The following is a 23,855-nucleotide window of genomic DNA, read 5'->3' on the forward strand; positions in this document are numbered from 1 at the left end:
AATAGTAAAGAAATGTGCAATATTACAGTGGCCACATTATTATAATTCCCATTGTCTGTGTGATGCACTGGCAATTCAGATCTCATGAAGATGGACAGAAATTGACTTTAGTCTCATAATCATGTGTGATAGACACAGGAAAAAATAACTGATAATACGTACATTTGAAGCTATTTCAGTAATAAAGTGTCTGTTATGGTCATATTTTCTTGAAACAAGCATAAGAGAAGTTTATGGTTAGTAGCTCTCTAAAAGTCCCACCTGTAATGATCTGGGTTCTCGCTATGGGCTCTTGAAGTGCAGGTTTGTATGCCTGCTCCTGAAGACACCTGGTCCATCACTTTCTAACGTGAACTGGAAAACCAGCAGAAGGTTGGGGGGGTGGGGTGTGTGTGTTTGTGTAAAGAGGTCACTGCTCAGAAAAAAGTAGACTGTTCAAAAGCTTAGTTCATTTGATGCCTCCGAGTCTGTGCTGGTCCCTGCAGGATAAGGCTGTCATTATTTTAGCTATGCCAGCTGCCCCACGAGGGCTTCGAGGGCGGCTCCCCAAGGCCATGGGCAGCCCTGCAGCCAGTGACCCACTTAGGAGCTGCACGAAAAGCGTTCGCACCTGGGCTTGGTGTGGAGTGAGCTGGAGTCTGGTGTTAGCTGCTGAGAACGAGGTCCTTGTCATGCTAGGTGAAGTATTTATTTACTTCTCTTTACGTTAGAAGATACCATACGGTCCGAGGTTGTAAGGTTTGTTTGCTCTGGGATTTGTTACTTACTAAACCAATACCCGTGGTTGAACTATCCTTGACACGAAGACACAATTCAAACGGTCTGCTTCAGGGAGCTCCAGCAACGTACAAGCTTTTCTTGGTATGCGCTCTAAGGCTGGTCATACGCTAGTGAAAGGCGCAGAGGCACTAGTGCCGGCGAAAATTAAACGCAGGAATTTAAACTCCGCGCCGCCCGCTGCACTCGGGGCTGGCCGCAGGGCGGGGACGCCGCTCGGCTGCACCAGCGCCGCCGCCGCGGAAGAAGCGGAGGAGCTGTGCAGCTGTGGCCTGCAGGCCTCCCGCTCTCGTCGCCTCCGGAGGCTGAGGCCTGCTCGCGGCCCGCTCTGAGGCTCCGGATGCAGGCAGCGGCTCGCTCCGGGGCCTCGGCCGCGCCGTGTGAGCACGGTCGGGGCTGCCCGACTTCCTCGGCTGGCGGGAGGCAAGAAGGGGAACGGGCCAGCGGTAACGCGATCTGCGGCGGCTTCGGTGAGGTGGCGCGGCGCCTGGCGGCGCGCTGTAACCCTCTTGACGCGTATCTGTGTCTTTGTCTCAAATGTCTTTTGGGGTTGAAGAAACGATGAAGTTTTAAACAGGAGAGGTCTGTCTGACTGTTTTATCAGTGGTGCTTTAAGCCTGCCCTTCTTATTTTGTGGCTTTACAAGTTCTCACAAGTAGTTGTTTCCTTTCACACCCGTCGTGAAAGGTAAGTAAGTATCAGTGAGTCATGGTAGAGGGAATAGACCAGTGCACAGATCCTGAACAGTGTTTGCAAGGCCCTGAGCGGGAACTGGAGGGGCTTGGGGAGCTGCCTTGGCCCCGCCACCTGTGCCAGGACTGCCTGCATCGGCGTTTCGAGAATTCAGGTAACAGTGAATCCTGACAGTGTGCATCTAGTTTCAAGTTCTCTGCCATTACCTGCACACTACTGCCTCTCCTTGCAGTCTTACTGGGAGGAGTCCTAAATGGTTTTCTTGGATTTTATTCTGTAAGTCCAAAGTCCGAAGTTCAAAATTGTTCTGCGAGCAGATACCCTGTGTCTGTATTTTCTCACAGGTTTGGTTTAAGTTATATTATTTATTGACTGAATTGTATGTCTCTGGATTTGTTTTTTTCCCATCTGTAGCAATGGCTTCAGGAACAGCACTGATTTACGATGAGAAAATGACCACTCATAAACTGCTTTGGAGTGAGTAAGTCACTGCTGTTCATTTTATGAATAGATTCTTATTAGGATTTCTGAGAGAAGTACCAAGTGAATGCAGTTTTTGTAAGCATAATAGGAAATACTTGGTTATACCTTGTTGTTTTCCTAGCAAATAACAAATCTTTCCTTTTGGAGATTTAAAAAATCTCCAGTCCAGTTTGCATAAAAACGCCATAATGTCAATCTGAAGCTGCATTTGAGAAGCTATAGGTCTCCAGTTTGGTAGGCCTTAACAAGAGGTATTAGCTTTAGGTGTGTGCGTAGTCCTGTATTTTAAGCTAATTAAATTGTTTATAATCCTAAAGAATAATTGATCTTGGGGAAAAAAAACCCACACGTATGTAGATACACTCACTCAGCTGTCAGTTAAATTCAGTTAGAGATTGATATATACCACTTGTCTAAATTGACATGAATAGGACCTTTGCAGTGCTCAGGGTACTAGTCCTGTGGTGTGCTCTCCTGAACCTGCTTCTCCCTTCACTTTCATTGTAATCTATGTCTTTTCATCATTCCTGTTTTTTGTAGTTGAGCATTGCTACTTTCAGTGGTGAGAGATGAAACAAGCATATCATGCTATTGTGTTTCTCTCTCTTTAAAAAAATAAATAATTTTCTACTTGCATATTTTGGAATTGATTTTTGGCTCAATTCCAAAGAAAAAAATATTTAAAGATTTTGGTTTTCTTTTATTTTCATATGTCCCCTGTGAGTCTAATGACTCTTCTTACAATGGCAAGGCATTAAGAAATGCGTCTGTTAGCTGTGCTGGTATGGTGTTATAGTAATTTGGTTACTCTCCGTTTTTAGTCCTGTGTGTGATATTGAAGTTCCAGAAAGACTGTCATCCTCCTATGAGCAGCTTAAATGTTATCATCTTGTGGAAAGATGTGTCCATGTGCCTGCCAGAGAAGGAAGTGAGGAAGAGATCCTGCTGGTTCACAGGTCTGAAATTCACTTTCATCACCGTTCCAATTAATTCAATAAAAGAACAGTTCTCATATCTCTAGGTCATACTTTGCTCTATCTGAAAAAGTCTGCTCCAAGCCTCGAGGTGTTCCAGTAATTTCAATGAAAAATATGTTGTGCTTAAAGTTAGAGAAATAATGTTGAGTGTGGTGTAGGTGCTGAATCCCCTCACTTTTGGGCTCTTAAGCAATGAATACATAGGTTTGAAAGTAAACTTAGAATAAAAATTGAGACAAGACTTCTAAAAGTATAGAAAAAATATACCTATTTAGAAAGGTAATAACCTCCTCCTTCTCCCAAGTATCTTTCAGATAGAGTGACCTAAACAGAAAACTTGGCAGCCTAATTCTAAATGAGGGCAGTTCAGAGAAACAGCAGCCTTCCTGTTCTGAAGTCATTGCAATGAAGTCTGCCTTGCATTTCTCACCTTGGTGTGATGATTCTGCAACCATCTGCAGATGACTGATTCTGTGCAGTTGCTTGTCAGCTGGAATAACAGCATAGATGATGACAGAACAGCCAGAGGCAGAGGCTTCATGGACAAGGGCACAATCACAGAATAACCAAGCAAGGTGAGCAGCACGGGTCCACCGAAGGTGGCCAGGTTCAGCCATGAGTTTAGATTGCCCAACCAGGCAGTAGTGGCATGGCAGGTCTAAGATCAAGGTGGAGAGTCAGTTCAGAGGTGCAGATTAATAGTGTTCATGGCCAGACACAGACATGGCTGTGCAACACAATCACAATGTAGTCAAGGGTGAGATGCATATCTTCAAGGGAAGTAGAGGGAGACCTCCTAGCAGAGTGGTTTGGAGGAATCCTCCACTGAGGCTCCTTCTAGCTCTCTCTTTCAAGGTGAACACTGCTCTTTCTGAACCCAGCAGCCAAACTCTAGGAGGGAGGGGATACACCCAAAGCCCTGACGCCTTTCATGAGGACCATAGCTTGATTCTAAGGCATGCTTAAGTGTTCAGGTTGCTGAACAGAATCTTTAGAATGCAATCAGTTCTGTGGACCAATATAATTTATTTTCATAATGTCATGCTACAGGTAAGATCTTGGTGTCTGCTTGGGAAAATTAATACTTGTGTCTTTTTTCCAATGGCTCAATAAGGACTTGCTCTGATACATGTTCAGGAAGTTAAAACAATCAAATGGTTTAATTTATTGCAGTGATAGATACAAAGAGATTCAGAATTGCCAGTGCTAAATGCACTGACTGCAAGATGATCTCAGGACCATAAATCCTGGGTAACATCCAACACCATCAGAGGTGCAAACCTTTGCTGTAGCTCTACAGAATAGAAATGCAGCAAAAGTTAAGCTGTATATTGAATGTGCAATTCTTAACAGTAAAGATATCCCTGTCTTGGGTGAAGGAAGAGGAGCACAGCCCACCAGTTGTCCTCATCTCAGTGTTTCCCTCCCAGCTATTGCTGCTTTTTCACCAACTGCTGCACCTGTTGCTGCTGCCACTAGCATACCTCTGTTGTCCCCAGAGATGTTCCTCTTATGGGTTTTATACTCTAGTCCTGGCTGCCTGTGCCTTCGAGGTGTCAATTGGCATGATTTGGGTGGAGAGTTGGTATGCTAGTTTAAAATATTTTAATCAGTTAAATTAGATCATGGGCTGAGAAAAGAAAATAATAGTAACGTCTATATCACTCATTAGTTTTGCTTAAGGATATTAAAACCAAGAAGCAATAACGAAGTCTGTCTCTGCTGCTTGCTGTATTAACTGTCTCTGTCTGAACCTGCATAACCTGATCTAATCATCCTTCTTCTAACCTTTTGTTACCTTTCCATATCTCATCCCTTGCACATAAGTCTTCTGAGATAAGGGAGGTGGTTGGAAGAAGAAGGGGAGTTAGTTTGGAGCCCTACTGAGCAGTTCAGCTGTTTGGGAAGGGTTTGGAGTTTCTGTATTACTTTTAACTTGTATACAATTATATATAGTTGTAAGTAGCTGTATATCTTGTATATGTAGGCTTGTAAATTTGTGCTGCACTTTAAAATATAGCTTCATCATTAACTTCCAGCTGGCTGAGTTAGTCTAGTGAATCATGGAGAGGGAGAAACTCAAACTACCACAGTTGGTTAACATAGTCATATGTTTATCGTGTATTCAGTTTGGCTCACTGCCATACTGGGGGGTGTCAACTTTAATATTAAAAATTGTAGTTAATCAGGCAAAGGTCTTCATTTGGGCACTCTGGCATTCAAAATCTGTTCTGATGTTAGGTGTTTGTTATTTTAGCCAAAACAGGAGCATGTTACCTTCACAAGACTTCCTCCTTCAGCCCCTTTTGTAGATCAGATTCTTGGATCTTCATTTAACGTGAATATCTCTTGCTTATGAATCACCTTTGTCCTGAAGCACACTAAAATTAACTTACATTCCTGTGCCACAGTAAGCTAGGCACTTACCCCACTCATAGTAAATACATTACTGACAGAATATGGAAGAGGCTTGATTGCTATTTCCATTTGAGTTGCTCCTGCAAGATGACTCGGGACAAATCACTAAGTCTTGTCTCAGTTTCCATAGGTAAGCTAGAGATAAAAGAGCTCTTTCCTTTCTAAAACACTTCTGTGTAAATGTTATGTTTGTATTCCCAGTTAGGCACAGGCTCATGTGGCTTTTAAATTCTTGTTAATGCCTTCATTTTGAAGCCATCATTTAACTTTATTTTCATTAGGTAGCACTAGTGTGTCTTGTCTTGTTGTGAAATTCTAGTTGCATTGTGCACTTAGAGGAGCACATATATTGTCACTGTATTCCAGATTAGGACACAGATGGGAGAGGAGGTGTCATCAGTCTCCATTTCCAGCTTACTACACCAGGGCAGGGGAGAACCGTGACAGAGAACTGGGGGATGTTGATGCTAGTGCAGTAGTACTTATTATACTCTTGAACTAGCCAAAGATGGAGTTAGTACACACCTGACAAAGGATTAATTCAAGTACTTATTTTCCATAGAAGAGGGAGGACTGGATACCCATTATCAGTTATAATTCACATTGATGACTCTCAGAATTCTAGTTCAGTTCCTGTTGGGGTAGTATCTATATATTGTGTGGATTGAAAACTAAATTGATGCATGTTGAACAATGAACCTTTTTGGGAAAGCAAGACTACTTACTGTCACCACTGCAAAAGGGAAAAGAATGTAAAATTCCTGAGACATCCAAGAACCCTTGCTTTCATAGTATTCATCCTTTTTTTTCTTTTCCCTTTTTTTGTCTATATCCTGCAATTAATGTTCCAGAGTACCTATTGGACTTGTGAAGTCTCACATAAAGTCCTTCTGTTACTTTTCTTTACACTTCACATTTAAGCAAACCTTTCTAGTTGTTTGAGTGTTGAGTTAATCCCTCTGTCCTCTGCAGTTCAGAACACTTGGAAGTGGCTAAAAGCACCCAGACAATGAATGAAGAGGAACTGAAAAGAGTCTCTGGAAATTATGACGCTTTTTTCTTTCATCCGGTGTGTAAGTTAGAACTGCTTCCTCTAGTGGGAGTTACAAGCTTTTCTGTCATTGCATTTGAGAAGTGTTTTTCTAAGGGAAAATTGGTGATTTTTCTCGCTTGTTGTTATTCAAGTAAACTTATTTATGATATTATTAAGGGTATTAGGGGTACGAGAATGATCAGAGGGCTGGAGCACCTCTCCTTTGAGGACAGACTGAAAGAGTTGGGGCTGTTCAGTCTGGAGAAGAGGAGGCTCTGAGGTGACCTTATTGTGGCCTTCCAGTATCTGAAGAGGGCCTACAAAACATCTGGGGAGGGACTTTTTAGGCCATTAGGTAGTGAGAGGACTAAGGGGAATGGAGGAAACTGGGAGGTGGGGAGATTCAGACGGGACGTGAGGAGGAAGTTGTTCATCATGAGAGTGGTGAGAGCCTGGAATGGGTTGCCCAGGGAAGTTGGTTGAGGCCCCATCCCTGGAGGTGGTTAAGGCCAGGCTGAATGAGGTTCTGCCCAGGCTGATCTAGGGTAGGGTGTCCCTGCCCCTGGCAGGGGGTTCGGAACTAGATAATCCTTGTGATTCCTTCCAACCCTGACTGATTCTATGATTCTATTATTGTTACCTGTTTCAAGTTTAGTATAAGGCTGTAATTTAAATTGGTTGAATGACCTGTCATCTATTATATTATTGTATTGTGCCAGTATAGCTCTGTCTTTGTCACTTCACTGTCACTGCAGACCATTCGTGACCTGTAAATCATATTTTGACAACAGCTCTCTTAAATTTTGTGCCAGGTAGTGCCATTTGTGTGTTGTTTCTGTAAGGTCTCATTCCTTATTTTCAAAGATGCCCATGTTATTCCACTAGTCAGGTCAATGTGTCTAACTCCTGTTTCTTAACTGCTCCAGGGAGACCATCCCTATTAAGGGTATGATGGTCACAGGTAAACCTAGTAGAAAGCACTTTGGAATCTGTTTTGTAAAATTCTGCCTTCAACTGTCTGCATACATCCCTAGTTGGGTAGAATTGTGTTGAGACAGTTTGCTGTTGGAGTGCAAAAGCACATCATATGTGATTAGTTTAAAACAAGCTGATGAGTGAGTGATGACAGCTATGCATTTTTCTTCCAGAACACTTACCACTGTGCCAGGCTAGCAGTAGGAGCAGCTTTGCAGCTGGTGGATGCTGTGATGTCAGGAAAAGTGTGCAATGGAATGGCATTAGTGAGGTAAGAATATATGTGAGAGTTTTCACTTCTTCCTAATATTTCTTTTGTTGTGAGTAACCATATAAACCTTTGGTTTAGACCTCCAGGTCACCACAGCCAGAGAAATGCAGCTAATGGGTTCTGTTTGTTCAACAATGTTGCTATTGCAGCAGAATATGCCAAACTGAAATATGGTCTACAAAGGTAAGTGCATTTTAATAATAGTTTATGTCATAATATATTATTTTAATACTGACAGCTTTCTGGGTGTCATGTACCTTTTGGGTCAGAAAAATGTTATTCAGCTCTGCCTCCTATAGCTCAAGATGCTGTAGTTCTTTCACTGAATGTGTTCTTGTACTGTTCTATGCAGAATCCTAATCGTTGACTGGGATGTGCACCATGGGCAAGGAACTCAATACATTTTTGAAGAAGATCCAAGGTTTGAAGGATTTTTTTTTAATGTTAGCTGGTTAAACACCATTTGCCTCTGTAGAGAATAAAATTTCTTAGATGTCTAATCCTAGAATCTTACAAAACATTCTTCTTGCTATTTTAGTCTCTCTAGTTTTGACTTGTCATAAAATAGAGGAGAAAATCTAACAAAAATCCCCCAAAAAAGCAATTAACAACAAAAAAAACCAACCCAAACAAACACAAGGTGAGCAATATAATTACATTGCTTTACCAGTTGTAAGATCTCTTCATGTCATTATTCAGGCAATACTTACATCCTCTGATTTTGTGAATCTTTTCAGTCGAAGTATTCAGGTAGTAGTTGCATAAAATACTTGATCTTCTTACTGGTTTTGGAAGAGCCAGAGAAACAGACTGTAACTGTCCTGAATATGCCCTGTCTTTGATCTGACTAGAGTGCTTGCATGCAAAAAAAATTTAGCAGGTTAATTTTGACATCAGGCCTAATATACCAAGTTTCACAGTCCAAGTCCTTCAAGAGAACTAAGGCAAAAGGACCTCTCTGTTTTTTTGCAAATACAAAATTAGTTCCAGAATATTTTTGTCAAGTTGAATTTGGGTTTTATGTCTTTCAGTGTTTTGTATTTTTCCTGGCATCGCTATGAACATCAGGAATTCTGGCCATCACTCAAAGAATCTGATTATGATGCTGTGGGTCTGGGAAAAGGAAAAGGTTTTAACATAAATTTGCCTTGGAATAAGGTAAATGTTTTCACAGCACAACAAAACAAGTGCAACAGCTTAGTATCTCAGGCTTTATGTAACACTCTGAGAAGTGCACTGCTTCACCTATTTGGTAGATGTCTTAGTACAGTGTACCACCTTCCTGTCAGTGGAATGTCTGCTAAAAAAGAAGTGACTCAAAATGTAATATCTAAATAAAACTGAAAAAAAGAGGGATGAAAAATCAAATGTGGCTTTTCTCTTGAAATATCTTGCTTAGCCATCAAGTCAGAAAGTATTTTGGGAGATGATTACGTCCATCCTTGTTCAACAGAAAAGCGAAGTTCCTTGTTAAGACTGGAAATGGGGGATATTTATGCATTTTACTCATATGGAGTTTGTCTTAATTGACCTCATAAGATTGCCTCACCTGTTTATACAGTATTTCCCTAAAGAACTCTTAGAAAATTTGTTCCAATAGGAAAGTACAACCTATATTTTTCATATTCTGCAGATTGGGATGGAAAATTCAGATTATCTTGCTGCGTTTTTCCATGTACTGCTTCCAGTGGCTTTTGAGGTAATTTTTTACGGCTCTGCTATTTGAACAGCAAAACTGAAGACTATTTCTTAAGTACTTCTTAAGCGGGTACCATTGAATATTTTTGTAGAGATGCAGTACTTGCCAGTAGCACATTTAACACATTATTTCTTCTAATCAAATTAATAAATATTTATGGCATGTTAGCTTTTAAATATTGAATGCAATGATCTGCAGCAGCTGCTCCGGCAGAAATTAAAACAGTGTGAAGGGATAGTCTTAGTATTCATTCAAGGAGAGTTTATTTGTGTTCATATGCTAACTGAAATAACGCTGTACAATTGAAATCTAGCACAGAATTGAAAATGGGACATAACAATATGATCTTTGTTTTATAACAGTTTGATCCCCAGCTGGTCCTAGTCTCCTCTGGATATGATTCTGGAATTGGAGACCCTGAAGTAAGTAACTTGTGCCTTTGTGTTCTCAGTCATGAGTTTGTTCACAAAATATTCCTATCTCCTGAATGTCCTGCGACTGCTAGGTGAAGTGCACTTGACCAAGCTGCAAATACACACTCGAGTCCTTAAGGTGACTCAAACTCACTACATACTACAAGAAGACATCTAAATACAGATTATTCCATAGGTGTAATTACTGTGGTGGTGTTGTTTTTCACCTTCCTTTAAACCATATGTTTCAGCATTTCATTAGATACAGCAAGATGCAAGCATTCCAGTATTCCAGCTGGAACTCTTGTATTTCAGATTTATATTTGCTTTTTCCTACCAGTGTTTTTGATTCAGGGTTACATCTCTGGTTGGTTGTTAGTTTGTTTGTGTTGGTTTTTTTTATTGTTGTTGTTCTTGGATTGTTGTTTTTTTTTTTTTTTCATTTAGGGTCAGATGAATGCCACTCCTGAGGTTTTTGCCCACCTTACCCAATTCCTGAAGCAGTTGGCTAACGGAAAGCTGTGCATCATCCTAGAGGTAAAGATTTCAGAAACATACTCCCAAGGGAAGGATCTTTGTTTTGAAGCCATATTGGACAAGCGAGAAGCTAGGAAGTGAAACTTCAAAGAAACAATTATTTTATTAAGATTTTTCTTTTGAGAATCAGGAGTGCAGAAGTGGTGAAAGATTTGTACAGTACTCTTGTATACTACAAGAGTAGTACTTGTATACTACAAGTATGTCTTACTCCAGGAGAGTATAAAAAGCCTTTTAATTTAAACATACTCTAAATGATAGAGCTCTTTCTAACTTCCCTCTTTTTTTGATTTAAGCCTCTGCAAGCTTTTTTGAAGAGCTGGTTTTAATTTATTTTTAAAAAAAACAAAACATTGTTTCTTCCATTTGAAATCTGTATTTCAACTCCCTATTTCTGCAGCATGTTAGAAAGATAGTGGCTTTTCAGGTATAATAAGTGTATGGAAATAATTATTGCTAACAAGGTCTCCAAGAATGAACTGTTAATGAACTGATTCACTTCTGTTTTGCTGGCCTTTATTCCATCATCCTTCTCTCCATCAGGTTATTATAGTTGTCTGTCTACTAGATGAAACACAAATAAGAATCATAGAATCAACCAGGTTGGAAGAGACCTCCAAGATCATCCAGTCCAACCTATCACCCAGCCCTATCCAATCAACTAGACCACGGCACTAAGTGCCTCATCCAGTCTTTGCTTGAAGACCCCCAGGGATGGTGCTTCCACCACCTCCCTGGGCAGCCCATTCCAATGGGAAATCACTCTCCCTGGGAAGAACTTCTTCCTAACATCCAGCCTATACTTCCCCCGGCACAACTTGAGACTGTGTCCCCTTGTTCTGTTGCTGGTTACCTGGGAGAAGAGGCCACCCCCCACCTGGCTACAATGCCCCTTCAGGTAGTTGTAGACAGTAATAAGATCACCCCTGAGCCTCCTCTTCTCCAGGCTAAACAACCCCAGCTCCCTCAACCTCTCCTTGTAGGATTTGTGCTCCAGGCCTCTCACCAGCTTTGTTGCCCTTCTCTGGACATGTTCCAGCACCTCAACATCCTTCTTGAATTGAGGGGCCCAGAACTGGACACAGTACTCAAGGTGTGGTCTGACCAGTGCTGAGTACAGGGGAAGAATAACCTCCCTTGTCCTACTGGCCACACTGTTCCTGATGCGGGCCAGGATGCCATTGGCTCTCTTGGCCACCTGGGCACACTGCTGGCTCATCTTCAGCTTACTGTCTATCAGTACCCCCAGGTCCCTTTCCTCCTGGCTGCTCTCCAGCCACTCAGTCCCCAGCCTATAGCACTGCTTGGGGTTGTTGTGGCCAAAGTGCAGAACCCTGCACTTGGCCTTGTTAAATCTCATCCCATTGGCCTCTGCCCACCCATCCAGCCTGTCCAGGTCCCTCTGCAGGGCTCTCCTACCTTCCAACAGATCAACACCTGCTCCCAGCTTGGTGTCATCTGCAAACTTACTGATGCTGGACTCAATGCCCTCGTCCAGGTCATCAATAAAGATATTGAACAGGACTGGGCCCAGCACTGATCCTTGGGGAACACGACTAGTGACTGGCTGCCAACTGGATGTGGCACCATTCACCACCACTCTCTGAGCTCTGCCATCCAGCCAGTTCTTGATCCAGCACAGAGTGAATCTGTCGAAGCCATGAGCTGCCAGCTTGGCTAGGAGCTTCTTGTGGCAGATGGTGTCAAAGGCTTTGCTGAAGTCCAGGTAGACTACATCCACAGCCTGCGCCACATTCACCAGGCAGGTAACCTGATCATAAAAGGAGATCAGGTTGGTGAGGCAGGACCTGCCCTTCCTAAACCCATGCTGGCTGGGCCTGATCCCTTGGCCATCCTGTAGGTGCTTTGTGATGGCACCCAAGATTACCTGTTCCATGACCTTGCCTGGCACTGAGGTCAGGCTCACAGGTCTGTAGTTTTCTGGCTCCTCCTTACGACCCTTCTTGTGAATGGGAATCACATTGGCCAACTTCCAGTCTTCAGGGACCTCTCCAGTGAGCCAGGACTGCTGATAAATGATGGAGAGTGGCTTGACCAGCTCATCTGCCAGCTCTCTCAGCACCCTAGGGTGGATCCCATCCGGTCCCATGGACTTGTGAGGATCCAAATGTCTCAGCAGGTCCCTTACTGCTTCCTCACGGATTAGAGGGGGACTGTACTGGTCCCTGACTCCATCCACCACTTCAGGAGTCCAGCTGTCCTGGAGACAACCTGTCCCACAAGCATGCTCTCCTAACACACATGATGTGACTGCTCCAGAAGTGGTATGCAGGAAGCAATCTGTCACCTGCAATCTAGCAGTCTTAAGTCTGTCTTCACTTGTTCCCCAAATTCTGCCAAACCATTTGGAGGATATCTCAGAAGGATCAGACTGTATGAGATTTGCCTTGTACAGCCATTTTAGAGGACAGTGAAAGTATTTGCCTTCTAAAGAATCCTCCACAAGGATGATGGCATATCATGGATAGGAATGGAGAAGGCCTATTTTCAGGGTTTTCATGGCAAAGTCATGACTAATTGGATTGATTTCAGTAATGATGGTGAAGTGAGTTGACTCATAGGATGTCAGTGAAGTTCAGCAAGTACCCTGTTTTCTGTGTACTTGCATACCCTGTAAATTCAAAACTGGCACAGTTTGGAAAAAAAAATGTTCCTTAGGTGACACAAAATACTGTTTTCTAGGGTGGATACCACTTAAAGTCGTTGTCTGAATCAGTCTGCATGACTGTAAAAACTTTGCTTGGAGATCCTATACCTCAAATAACCGGAGAAATGGCACCTTGCCTAAGGTAAGCGTTTGAAGAATTTTAGAACAACCCATATATCTGTCAGAGACTAAAGATATACACCCTTTGACCATTTTGATGAAGCAAGGTTTTAATATGATGCATTTTAATGTTCTGCTTTGGATAACTTGCTTTCCAAAAAGAAGTCATGTGAGGTCCTGTATGTTTTTTTCCTGGAAATTATGTCAAGTTGCATGAACTTAATGGGTTATCATTTTATGCTATTTATCCTTGAGTGTCATTATCTTGTAGAGATCCATCTCAAGACTGAGACAATCTTGCTGTAATCAAGGCAATGCCAGTTAATAACAGCCAGTATTTGGGGAAGTTTGTAATTGTAAGAATTAGTTCTTCAGACTTCAGCGCCACTTCAGTTGCTTTAGCACAGCAACAGCAGGAGCTAGCCTTTTTCTCATGAGTGAGAGCTTGTGCTTTGCAGAGCCCATCATGATGACTTATTTGTGTTTCTGGAATTTAGAGAATCAAGGCCTGAGATGTGAAAGCAATCAGCTGTGTGGAGCTGCACCAAAATAATTAAACTTTGGGTCTAACTTTTTTTCATCTTTGTGCAGTGGTGAATCTGACCTAGTTAAGCATTCTGAACCTTGTGTCTGAATCAGTCTCATATCTAAACAGCATCTTTCTATCTGTCTGTACCATCGCCTCCATGTCCCTGTCCTGTCCTCAGTTTCTCTGACAGCCTCGGTAGTTGTCCTATGATTTCCCCTCCCCCCCCCAGTATTAATGCTCCTCTCGAATTTTGGTGGCCACACCTACCAGTTAGCTGTGTTAGATTTCAGAGTTTAGATCAGTCAAGGAAGCAATGTATAAACAAATCTCATACCCCTCCACCCTTCTCTTTTTTGTTTCTGCAGACTCAGAGTAGTATCTCAGTTTGCTATCATCCTAGGTAAAAGAGTCGATTACATAGTTATCAGTTTTATCAACCCAACTCCTCAAGGCCTTACAAGTAATCTCAAAGGTGATTTGTCCAGGATTAATATGATCTGAAGTATGTTTCTATGATAGTTAATGCAATAGGACCATTTACCTCTAGTGCTGCAAATATCAGTGATAAAAGGAGTCTGTAACACAAAGAATGGCAGGGAATGTGATTTATTTGGTTCCTGAGCAGATTGTCTTGCCTTTGTGTGACTCTAATTGCATCTTTATATTGTGTAAATAAAATCTCTGTCAGAGTACAGAAAACCAATGAAATTATGGCTTTCCTGAAGTCAGGGGCAGGTGTGCTTCCTCCAACAGCAGGGTTGGGATTTCCCTTAATGTGCGTAAATGGGTGCATACGACATGTTCATCACTTTTCTTTTTTTGATTCTTCAATCTAAGCCCTCCAAGCAATCTGCCCATTGACTCATTATCTTTCTGTTCTGTATGCTTGTTCATTTAATAGAGTGTTTTGGTTTTGCTTTTTTATTGAGGTAAGTTACATTTCCTGTGTTTTTCAATACTGCTGATACTGTTAGTCCTGTCTCTTTTATAGTGCTGTTGAATCTATTCAAAATGTGAGAGCAGCACATAAACCCTACTGGAAATGGTTGATGTATGAAGGTAATTCCTCTTCTCTTTCTTCAAGCAAATGTGATTGATAAATGGATTCATACAGCAAGTCAAAATTATTGAGACTGATACCAGTGGATTAAAAGAATGGAACCCACCAGTTATTAATCAAGTAACCGATGAAGCATTGGAGGCTTTGTTCAAGGCCATGTCTTCAGCTGGTCTGAAAAGGACTCTTGAAGTTGACAGACATCATGCCAAAAAGTAGCACTTTGATATCTTTGAGGGTGTTGTTTTCTGTGTCAAAAGTATGGGCATAAGATTTGTTATAATAACGACCTTTCTCTAGTTCAGAACAAATCTGACAATGCTGAAAAATAGCACCTGTGGCATGAAATATTGTAGCTAGTAGTAGCTAAGGCATGGAAATGGAAACTAATTCCCATGACGAATGCAGTATAGTTTGGGTTGTTAATAAATGTTAACACACTGCTCAGAAATCAATACATATGCAATCCCTCTTCTTTTCTTCTCCTAGATACATCATTTTTACAAAACTTGAGTACCAAATCGCACTCACTGAAGACGGCTAGTCCAAGGCCCTCCACAGAGCATGACTCTAAGATAACTAACATCAATGAAACTGACGAAATAGAAAAGTTTTTGGAAATGCACATGACAAATGTTCTATTTCCAGTGCCTCCTATCAAAACAGCAACAACTGACTCTAAAGGTTCAGCATATTTACTCCCTGTTCACTTGGTGAAAGAAATAGACAAAACTGAAGTGAAAGTTCTTGTCAGGTTAGTCCTGTCTAATTTTCCATATAATTATGAGGATGACAGGTCCCTCAACAGACTGTCATCTAGCTTTGTCTCTGACATGAAGATGACTTTAGTCTACTCAATTACAGCCAGAGTTTCTTCCTTTGAAAAATGAAGACAGTAGTGTTGGCTGTCACTCATGGCTTGAAGTCCGTTGAAGAACTAATGAGAACACTTTCAGAGAAAAGAATTTCAGTGAAGGTAGACCAGTTAGTGCAAATGTCTTCATTTAGAGAGAGATTTTGTTAGAAACTGCCTTAAACCTCTGCATTCACTTTTAGCTGGGGAAAAAAAAAAAGCCCATACTGGTCTGATTTGAGAAGTTGATATTTTTGTCTTAGTCTGATTTTGACAGAACACTATTTCCTGGATATCATCAGATATTTTTGTTTTCTTTCCAATGAAGGGTAGTGGCAGGCTTAGGGAGCTCAAGTCTGTAAGGCAGCAGCATGTCATCTTCATGTTAGAACTAGGATTTTGAGAACCAATAGGTAGCAACTATACAAAATGTAATTTGGCAATGATAACTGCAAAATACCATTATCAGTGTCCTTTTTGAAAGCATTATTGCTTATGACCTGTTTGTTCTTCATATAATTTATTTTACAGTGCCTTTTATGCAGACCTTGTGAAAGAGGATGAAACTTTGCTCTCTCTTGGCAGTATGTTGGCAGTCTTAGATAAAATACTTAAAAAGGAGGTAATAAACCACTTTAATCTTGGGGAGTGAGGAGAGTTGGATTCCTCTGATTTCTACTTTACTGACATCCAGCTATTAGTTACTGTGTTGTTCACTAATCCCAGCTAGAATGTGAGTAGCTACAAAAGTGAGTATGCAAGGAGAGAAAACTAGTGAGAAATAGTTGTTAATCCTAAGACGTCTTTGTAACAGTCTTTGGGCAAGACATTGTCCTGATTTTCTGCAGTTACAGTCTGTGAGAAAATGGGAACCTTCTTATCACTCTTAAGACGCACAGATGAGCCAGGTTCTCACTCTTTCAGTCAAGGGCAGCAGAGTTGGTATATCAGGCATCATTGAGCAGCACTGAAATATATGAACAGTAAGTGTAAAAAAACCAAAACCCTGCTTGCTGCACAATTTCACCTTTTGTCCTTAGGGCAGTTTACTTCTGCATTGCCATTCATTGTGAGATGGCATGCTGTGTGCAGCTGCACCCACTTACCAGTATTTGTACACAAGTTTCCTTAGAGTAAATTTTGGTTTCCAAACACTCACTGCCCTCCTCTGCCCCCCTCCCTGCTTTAGTAGAGATGTATGTTGTGATTCCAGTTCAGCATTTTGACTCTTGCAAGGTCAGGAACAAAAAAGCAGCAGGCTCAGAGGGTTCATGTGTGTATTTACGTATAAAAGCTTGAGAAGCAAAGAGGAAAATCTGCAAACAAATAAAAAATATTACTTAATAATAAATAGTTTTCTCCTTCTGAGTGAAAAGCTCTCTTTAAAGTACCAGACCAATGAGGAAAAATAACTGCCAGAATGGCCTTTTTCTTCTATGGCATTTTCTTGCTGTTGGAAACCACGTGTGTAGATCTTGATACAATTTCCTAATGTACGTACCTCTAGGGTAACCTATAAATAGATCAGATAAAAAAAGGTAGCTGGAAAAAAGAAACAAAACCTTTCATGAGTTGCAGATGATAAGCTGAGCCTTTTTTTGTTGGCAAATATGAAGAGGAGTGAGGAAGTGGAGTGCATATTATCTTTATGGTTAGCTTTCATATTGAGTTCAAAGCACTACACAACACAAATGAATACTGAAGTGCTGACTGAGTAGTGCTGTTGTCATATTTTCCAGAAAGGAATAGCTAACTTAGGCTAAAATAAAAAGTCAGAATAATAATTCAGGGACAACCTTCTTTTTCACAGCATGCATTTTTCTGGTGCAGTTTGCCTACTGGCACACTGAATGTATCCAATCTGCAGATGAACAAAAGAACCAGTGAAGATGACCTTCCCCTGCAAAAACTATTTTTACAGTTGTCTTATAGCACACAGCCACAGGTCTGTAGAAAATAAAGAGCAGTTCTGTAGCCCTATGATGCTAGAACTTTAAGTTCCCTTTCATACAGCTGCAGTTTTGTGAAAATGCAATTGTCACAAATCAGAAATTACATGATCTTGAAAAATATATTTTGCAGGTATGCAATGGGATTACAGAATCACCCACAGCTGCTGTTGCTGTTGCACTAAGACATTCTATTAATTTTGGACTTCAAAGGTGAATTTCTACCTCTTGTATTTGGGGCCCTTTGACGACATATTAAAATAAGTGTGTTAAATATGACAAATTGCCTTTGAAAACTTAGTTTTGAAACAAAATGCTTTTCCATATGCATAACATTTTTGGTATATAATACAGACAATGTTGTATATGCCAGCAAAATCCTTTTGCCTTCCCAGGGGCAAAACATTGGTAAGGATGACTGTCGTGCTAGCCTATGTTTTCTTTGTCCAATTGCAATTGTTCTTGGTCAGAGGACTTTGGTTTGGTTTTGGTTGGTTTGGGTTTTGATGGGAGAAAAGGAGTTCCTTTGACCTGTCACAAATGTGTTTTCTTTATGCTTCCAATGGACCAGATTCAGAAACAATATGTGTTATTTTTATTTATCTAATCTACATGCAGAGTCTTTAAGCAAGTTGCACTAACTGGAAAAAAAATTACTTGCATGTATATTTTTCTTTGTTTTCCACAGAGTGCTTTGTGTATTTGTTGGAGATATGCAAATAGTACCAAACACAGAAGATGGGTAAGATTTCTGTTTACTTCAGACACACAAATCCCAGAGGCTTGAAAAATGTTCTTAAGTGTCTATAGGTATGGTGAAATCTACATTAAGGAATCAGTCCTGAGATGATGTTCATTGTTTAGCTTGAGACAAAATGCAAAACATCCCCAAATACATTTTTGAAAGACAAATCACTATCTTCTAGTGCCAATTCTTAAGTTTAGTGGGAGGTTTAAAGTATGATCCTTCTATCTTAATTGAAATACAGGTTGTTATTGAAAATAGAATATTGAAAATGTAATAAAGAAAACAATTATTAGTTATAGGGTAGCCTATAGATATTTGCTCCTCTGTTATGAACTAGTACTTAGAGAATGATTTTATCTCATTTGAAGTTGTTGGTTAAATATTCAGATATGGTTCTTTTTCACAGAAAAATACTAATTATACATATTTGTGAGAAAAAACAGGATGGAAAAAACAACTCCAAATACTATATTTCTTTAAACTGGAAAGAGGTAAGGCTCACTTTCTGGAAAAAAAACTTTTTTAACAGAAACAATACATTTATAAATTCCTAAAATGTCATTGAGAATTACACCCCTCACTGCAGTTGTGACCTTTGAAAAGACTTCCTTTTCATGCCTTTGCCTAGGGTGCTACTCCCTTATGGGTCTTTAGAGTGTATTACAATGCATAGGTTTGGGGAAACATTCAATAGCTATTGTAGTTCATCTTCAAGAAGACAGAGTTAGAGTATGAAGACACTAAGGAAAAGATAAATAATCTGCATGTTTAATATAAAAGTTGTGGTGAAAATAGCTCAGTATCCTGTTGCCCAGATCATAGTATCATAGTATCATAGTATCATCAGGGTTGGAAGAGACCTCACAGATCATCAAGTCCAACCCTTTACCACAGAGCTCAAGGCTAGACCATGGCACCAAGTGCCACGTCCAATCTTGCCTTAAAGTGCCCCAGGGACGGCGACTCCACCACCTCCCCGGGCAGCCCATTCCAGTGTCCAATGACTCTCTCAGTGAAGAACTTTCTCCTCACCTCGAGCCTAAACCTCCCCTGGCGCAGCCTGAGGCTGTGTCCTCTTGTTCGGGCGCTGGCCACCTGAGAGAAGAGAGCAACCTCCTCCTGGCTACAACCACCCCTCAGGTAGATCAGTCAAAAGCTTTTTGAGAATTGTCTTGCTGTTTTGTTTTATATCTGGGGCTTTACATTCTTGCTAAAGACTTTCTCATTATTGTTAAGGATGCTGAAGGAAATGACTTCTTTTCTGCGGTACTTGGATTCATTCTTCCTGTAGCATATAGTTACCAGCCTAACTTGACAGTAATAGCTGTTGGACCAAAGAGGAGCCTCGGAGTACATGGGATTTCTCTACTTTTTGCTTTACTACAAGGATTAGCTGAGTCTCGAATTTTTGCATTAATTGAAGTAAGTGGTGCTAAGCTGTGGTACTTGGAACTTGGCAGAACTCAAAGACGCTGTTTGGTATGAACTGCTTCAGGCTGTCCAGTAGAAAACACTGGCTGTATCTATACTGTCTTTCATACCCCTGAGTTCATGATGTAAATAGCCTAAGTTTCTTTCTTTCCTGGAAAGACAACAAGACATAGATACATACTGAGCTACAGGCAGCCTGCATGACTGAGAAGCTGAGGCATGCATACAAGCCCATGGTTATGTCTACAGACAGTACATATTCTGGTAGTTTGCCACAGTTTAAGGATTAATTTCAGAGCTGTCCTCTGAAAAGAGACACTTGCTGTCTGTTAATTATATGGCCTCTTTCCATCAAATGTGATTGAAAGCAGCCTACTGTTGTATTTATAATAAAACACTAAATTTTCTCTCCCCCATGCTGTACTTTATCACACACAACTTTCTTCCTGCAGAAAACAAAACAGCACATATCCTCTAAGGGAACTGAATTGCTGTGATACATAACTGAAGACTGACCTACACAAGCTTTGTGTTTCTCATAAAGAACATGGGAAAGGAAATAAAGTATATGTGGATCTTTCCCCTAGTCCAGTGTTTCCATACACTACCACATTAAGAATTTCTGTATTTAGGCATTTGGAGACTGTATCCAGACCAGTGTGTGATAAGTGTCAGTGAGCATATTTTCCATGAGTTTGTCTAATCTTTAAAGAACTCAACTTATGCTCTTGGCCTCTGCAGCATCCTGTGGCTGTAACACAATTTCTCAGTGTTCTGTGAAATGGGAACTTTCGATCGTTTTTATGCTTTTTAGCTCTTTAATGAGAAACAACAAATAATTGTTCGCGTGTCCAATTTTATTCTGCAAAGTAACCATACTATTAAGCTGACAAATAACTAGGTTTTGACATACTTTACGCTGTCATCTTCTCAAATGTTTTTTGTTTTACTGACATATAAATTGTCCAAGATAAAATGATTTGTACATGATATATAGTATACAGAAATAATGCATTTGCACATTAATTATGAGTATAAAGTGGAAAGAATTATTGGTATTCTTAAAGGTAAATGGAGAAATAAAAAGGAATTTAGTCATGCATCTTAAACAACAAAAAAGTCACCAATATTTTTATATTGGTACTCTACAGGTAGGTCCATAACAGGATCATATGATGCATGAGGATTTTCGAATGCATGTGTGGCTTTTTAGAGTAATTGAAAAAATACTTCTATCTCTTAAAACAGAGGTACAGTCTTCCAAATGATGATAATCTTCATATTTTATCAGTGCTTCAGAATATAATTTCTCTGAGCAAATTGTATTGATTTAGGCTGTCAGGAGTAAAAAAAAAGTTGCTTGTGGATGAAGCAAAATATATCCCTGTTTTCTACCACAAAATATATCACTGTTTTCTACCAATGGAGAGTAGAAGATGCACGAAGTAAGCAAGCTCCCCATCCCTCCTAACATTTCCTACCTCTAACCCAGCATTATTCCATTTCAACCACAAATGGAAAATAGAAATAATTCTTTCTCACTTTGGAATAAATGAGCTTTACTGGAGATAAAATTTAATTTACCTTTTTCAGAAAAAAAAACCTTCCCCATTTTGCCACATTTGAAAATGTAAAATTGCTTATTTTTGCAACTAATACCAGCAATTTAATTACAAAAGCTTGTTTAAATATACTTCATGTAATACTGAAATCAAGCTTGATTCCCAGTAGTATTTTTTTTCTTCTTATATAGGACTCAGAGATAAATTTAATGCAAAGTGTAGCCAAAATACTAGCTGGTGCTTCCTCACCTCATTTTGGAGTTTATGTACCTCCTACCCAAGAGAAAGTAAATGAAATAAAAATATTAAGAGACCAGTTTCAGAAGGAATGGAAAATGCTTCAGTGCTCAGGTGAGTGGTCTGTATTTAGTTATTAATATATGCAGGTTTCTGAAAAGATGATAAAATATAGCTGGATCCTGTAAGTCAGTGGGATATTAAAGTCAGTGAGTACACTTTGAACTCATGTGAAAAGGATGACACTCTGAATGCTTTTAATTCTGCCAGAGGAGCCAGAAAGCAAAAATTTCACAGCAGCTGTACCTGTGGGAATTTTGAATAAACGTTACTCAAAATATGACATGCTTAAAGTTGTTGATAAGATGTGCCCTGGCTCTGATTGCTAGTGTGTTTTCTCAATGTAGTGCAAAGTCTGGTGGTATTTTTTTATGCATTTAACTTGTCCACAAATCACTCAGCAGAGATTATCATACTTAAAATATATTCACATATAGCTGTGGCTTGGGTATTGCATTTGTATAGTAATCAAGTTAGGCAGGTCTGTGTGGTTTCAAGAACACTTGTAAAGATGCATTTCTTTACTGAACAACTTGATTTTCAATAGAGAAAGCAATGATAAAGGTATGTACCTCTGAAAGAAATGGCCAAGAGCAGGGCCTGGTTCCAATCAAAATGTTCTTATGGGTTTGTGAATTGTGCTAACTTTTTTCTTATTGCTCTTCTTTTTAGTGAAGGATGGGATTTCAAGACACTGAATTCACTTCAGAATCATTTTACACAGCAGAAGAAAAAGAGAATGTGTTGCTGTTCATGTTGTCTTTTAAGTCATCAGGAAAAGAGGTGGTGAATCCTGTAAATATAATAAGCACCATTTACAATTGTTTCTTGTTTTGTAAATACTTAAACTTTGTATTTTCAGCTAGAGAATTGTGCTTCCAAATCTTATATTGGCATTAATTATGCCAGACTGAAACCTGAAAACAATTCCTATACCTCATTACTGCAAACTGGAGCCTGGGGCATTGTAAAATCAGGTATATGCACTTGACTACATCAATGTTAAAGAATCCCAAAAGTCAGGTATCAGAGCAATCATAATAGTCAAAAACATTTTAATACTCAATGTAATACCAGGGTGCTTGTACTGCCGCCACCACCCCTCCTTCTTTGAGATTTTAAGCTTAAGAGATTGTTCAGATTAATTTAATTTCACAATCAGATTTAAAGGATTCACTTGATGTGGTCTGTCACTTTATTTTTTCTAATGAGTTAACTGTCAATTGCAAGAAGAAACGAAAGCAACTGAACAGCAATAGTGTATGCATTTCCTGCATCACACCTGTGCTTTCATTTCCTCAACATGAGAGAGGAAAAAACAAAACAAACTAACAGTTGCATATGTAAAATTACAAATAAGGAGTAAAGCAGTGTAAAGTTGATTTAACCATGCCCTCATTTCAGATGTAAATTTTCTATATAACATATAAAAAACCCTAAACCCCAGAGACTTGGTAGTAGCCTAAGGCTAAAATCATGGGAATTCTCTTAAATACCCCAAGGCAGTGCAGTACCCATAAGAGTGTGCCTTGTTTCACAGCATTCCACGATTTCAAGAGCACATTTCTGTGGTTTTCACTTCAGTACTGTGACCTTGTGATTTCAAGCACTTTCTAGTGGTGTTGCTGCTGGATCAACTTTACATGATTTGAATATTCAATCTGTCTTCATAGGTCTCTTTGTAACTGTTCCCTGTGCTTCTCATACTGGTTTTTAATTATTGCTGGATGGAAAATGATATTCAAGGATTTTTAGGTTTGGGGTTTTTTTGACAATTCAGCATTTTTAATGAAAACGGTTTTTCTCAGAATTGTTGTGGTTTGAATGTATTTTTGTAAGAGCTTCATCAAAAGTATTAAAACAGTGATTAAGAAAACGCCTAGTCATTAAAATTAGTTTGAAGTTATTGGCAGCAAACTGACACTAGCAGCATGCGGTTTTTTGCGCTCTGGTAGTATTGCGTTATTTGTTGTACGGGGAGTGACAGCGTTAGAAGTGAGTATCGCAGGGATGGTTTAAAAATCGTTACTTGTCTAAACCGAAGTTGGGGCCGAGACGTTTCCAAAGCGGGGCTCTGAGGGCCCGTAGGCTTCAATGCCTCCTGCCCCGCTGTGGGCCCGCGGCACTCTACAGGCCACGGCCAGCGACCGCCCTGCCGCGGGCGCCTCTCCCGCGCGGGCGGGCCTGGGCGGCACTGCCAGGCTGCCGCGATGCCGGGGGGCTGCCGCGATGCCGGGGGGCTGCCGCGATGCCGGGGGGCTGCCGCGATGCCGGGGGGCTGCCGCGATGCCGGGGGGCTGCCGCGATGCCGGGGGGCTGCCGCGATGCCAGGGGGCTGCCCACGCCTGCGCCTCTCTGGCGCCGC

At 40.5% G+C, this 23,855-nt stretch overlaps 1 protein-coding gene across 5 annotated transcripts; it reads left to right on the forward strand.

Annotated features, from left to right (window-relative positions):
* The first annotated feature begins 656 nt into the window (after nucleotides 1-656).
* Nucleotides 657-23,411, forward strand: HDAC10 (histone deacetylase 10). Of its 5 annotated transcripts, none has more exons than XM_064142414.1 (22): nucleotides 657-678; nucleotides 1,885-1,951; nucleotides 2,775-2,909; nucleotides 6,321-6,417; nucleotides 7,530-7,627; nucleotides 7,706-7,810; nucleotides 7,980-8,048; nucleotides 8,659-8,785; nucleotides 9,261-9,326; nucleotides 9,689-9,748; nucleotides 10,187-10,276; nucleotides 12,980-13,086; nucleotides 14,585-14,652; nucleotides 15,140-15,404; nucleotides 16,035-16,125; nucleotides 17,314-17,448; nucleotides 17,586-17,665; nucleotides 18,141-18,194; nucleotides 18,607-18,691; nucleotides 19,437-19,622; nucleotides 21,385-21,544; nucleotides 22,163-23,411. In XM_064142414.1, exons 1-22 carry the CDS (start codon nucleotides 672-674, stop codon nucleotides 22,186-22,188), a joined length of 2,178 nt encoding a protein of 725 aa, XP_063998484.1. In that variant the 5' UTR covers nucleotides 657-671; the 3' UTR covers nucleotides 22,189-23,411. The 5 variants fall into 5 exon arrangements, with proteins under 5 accessions (XP_063998484.1, XP_063998483.1, XP_063998485.1 ...); XM_064142413.1 differs by lacking the exon at nucleotides 657-678 and adding an exon at nucleotides 981-1,247; XM_064142415.1 differs by lacking the exons at nucleotides 657-678; nucleotides 17,314-17,448 and adding an exon at nucleotides 981-1,247.
* Nucleotides 23,412-23,855: the final 444 nt, after the last annotated feature.

This window comes from Pogoniulus pusillus, chromosome 4 (assembly GCF_015220805.1).
Source record: "Pogoniulus pusillus isolate bPogPus1 chromosome 4, bPogPus1.pri, whole genome shotgun sequence".
NCBI classification, from domain to species: Eukaryota; Metazoa; Chordata; class Aves; order Piciformes; family Lybiidae; genus Pogoniulus; species Pogoniulus pusillus.

Bases quoted from the DNA above. Each gene is read 5' to 3' on its own strand.
- HDAC10 (XM_064142413.1), top strand. From the start codon at position 1,118: ATGCAGGCAGCGGCTCGCTCCGGGGCCTCGGCCGCGCCGTGTGAGCAC. The intron at 14,653-15,139 runs GTAATTCCTCTT...TTCTTCTCCTAG, and splicing joins GAAATGGTTGATGTATGAAG to ATACATCATTTTTACAAAAC. The intron at 19,623-21,384 runs GTAAGTGGTGCT...CTTCTTATATAG, and splicing joins GAATTTTTGCATTAATTGAA to GACTCAGAGATAAATTTAAT.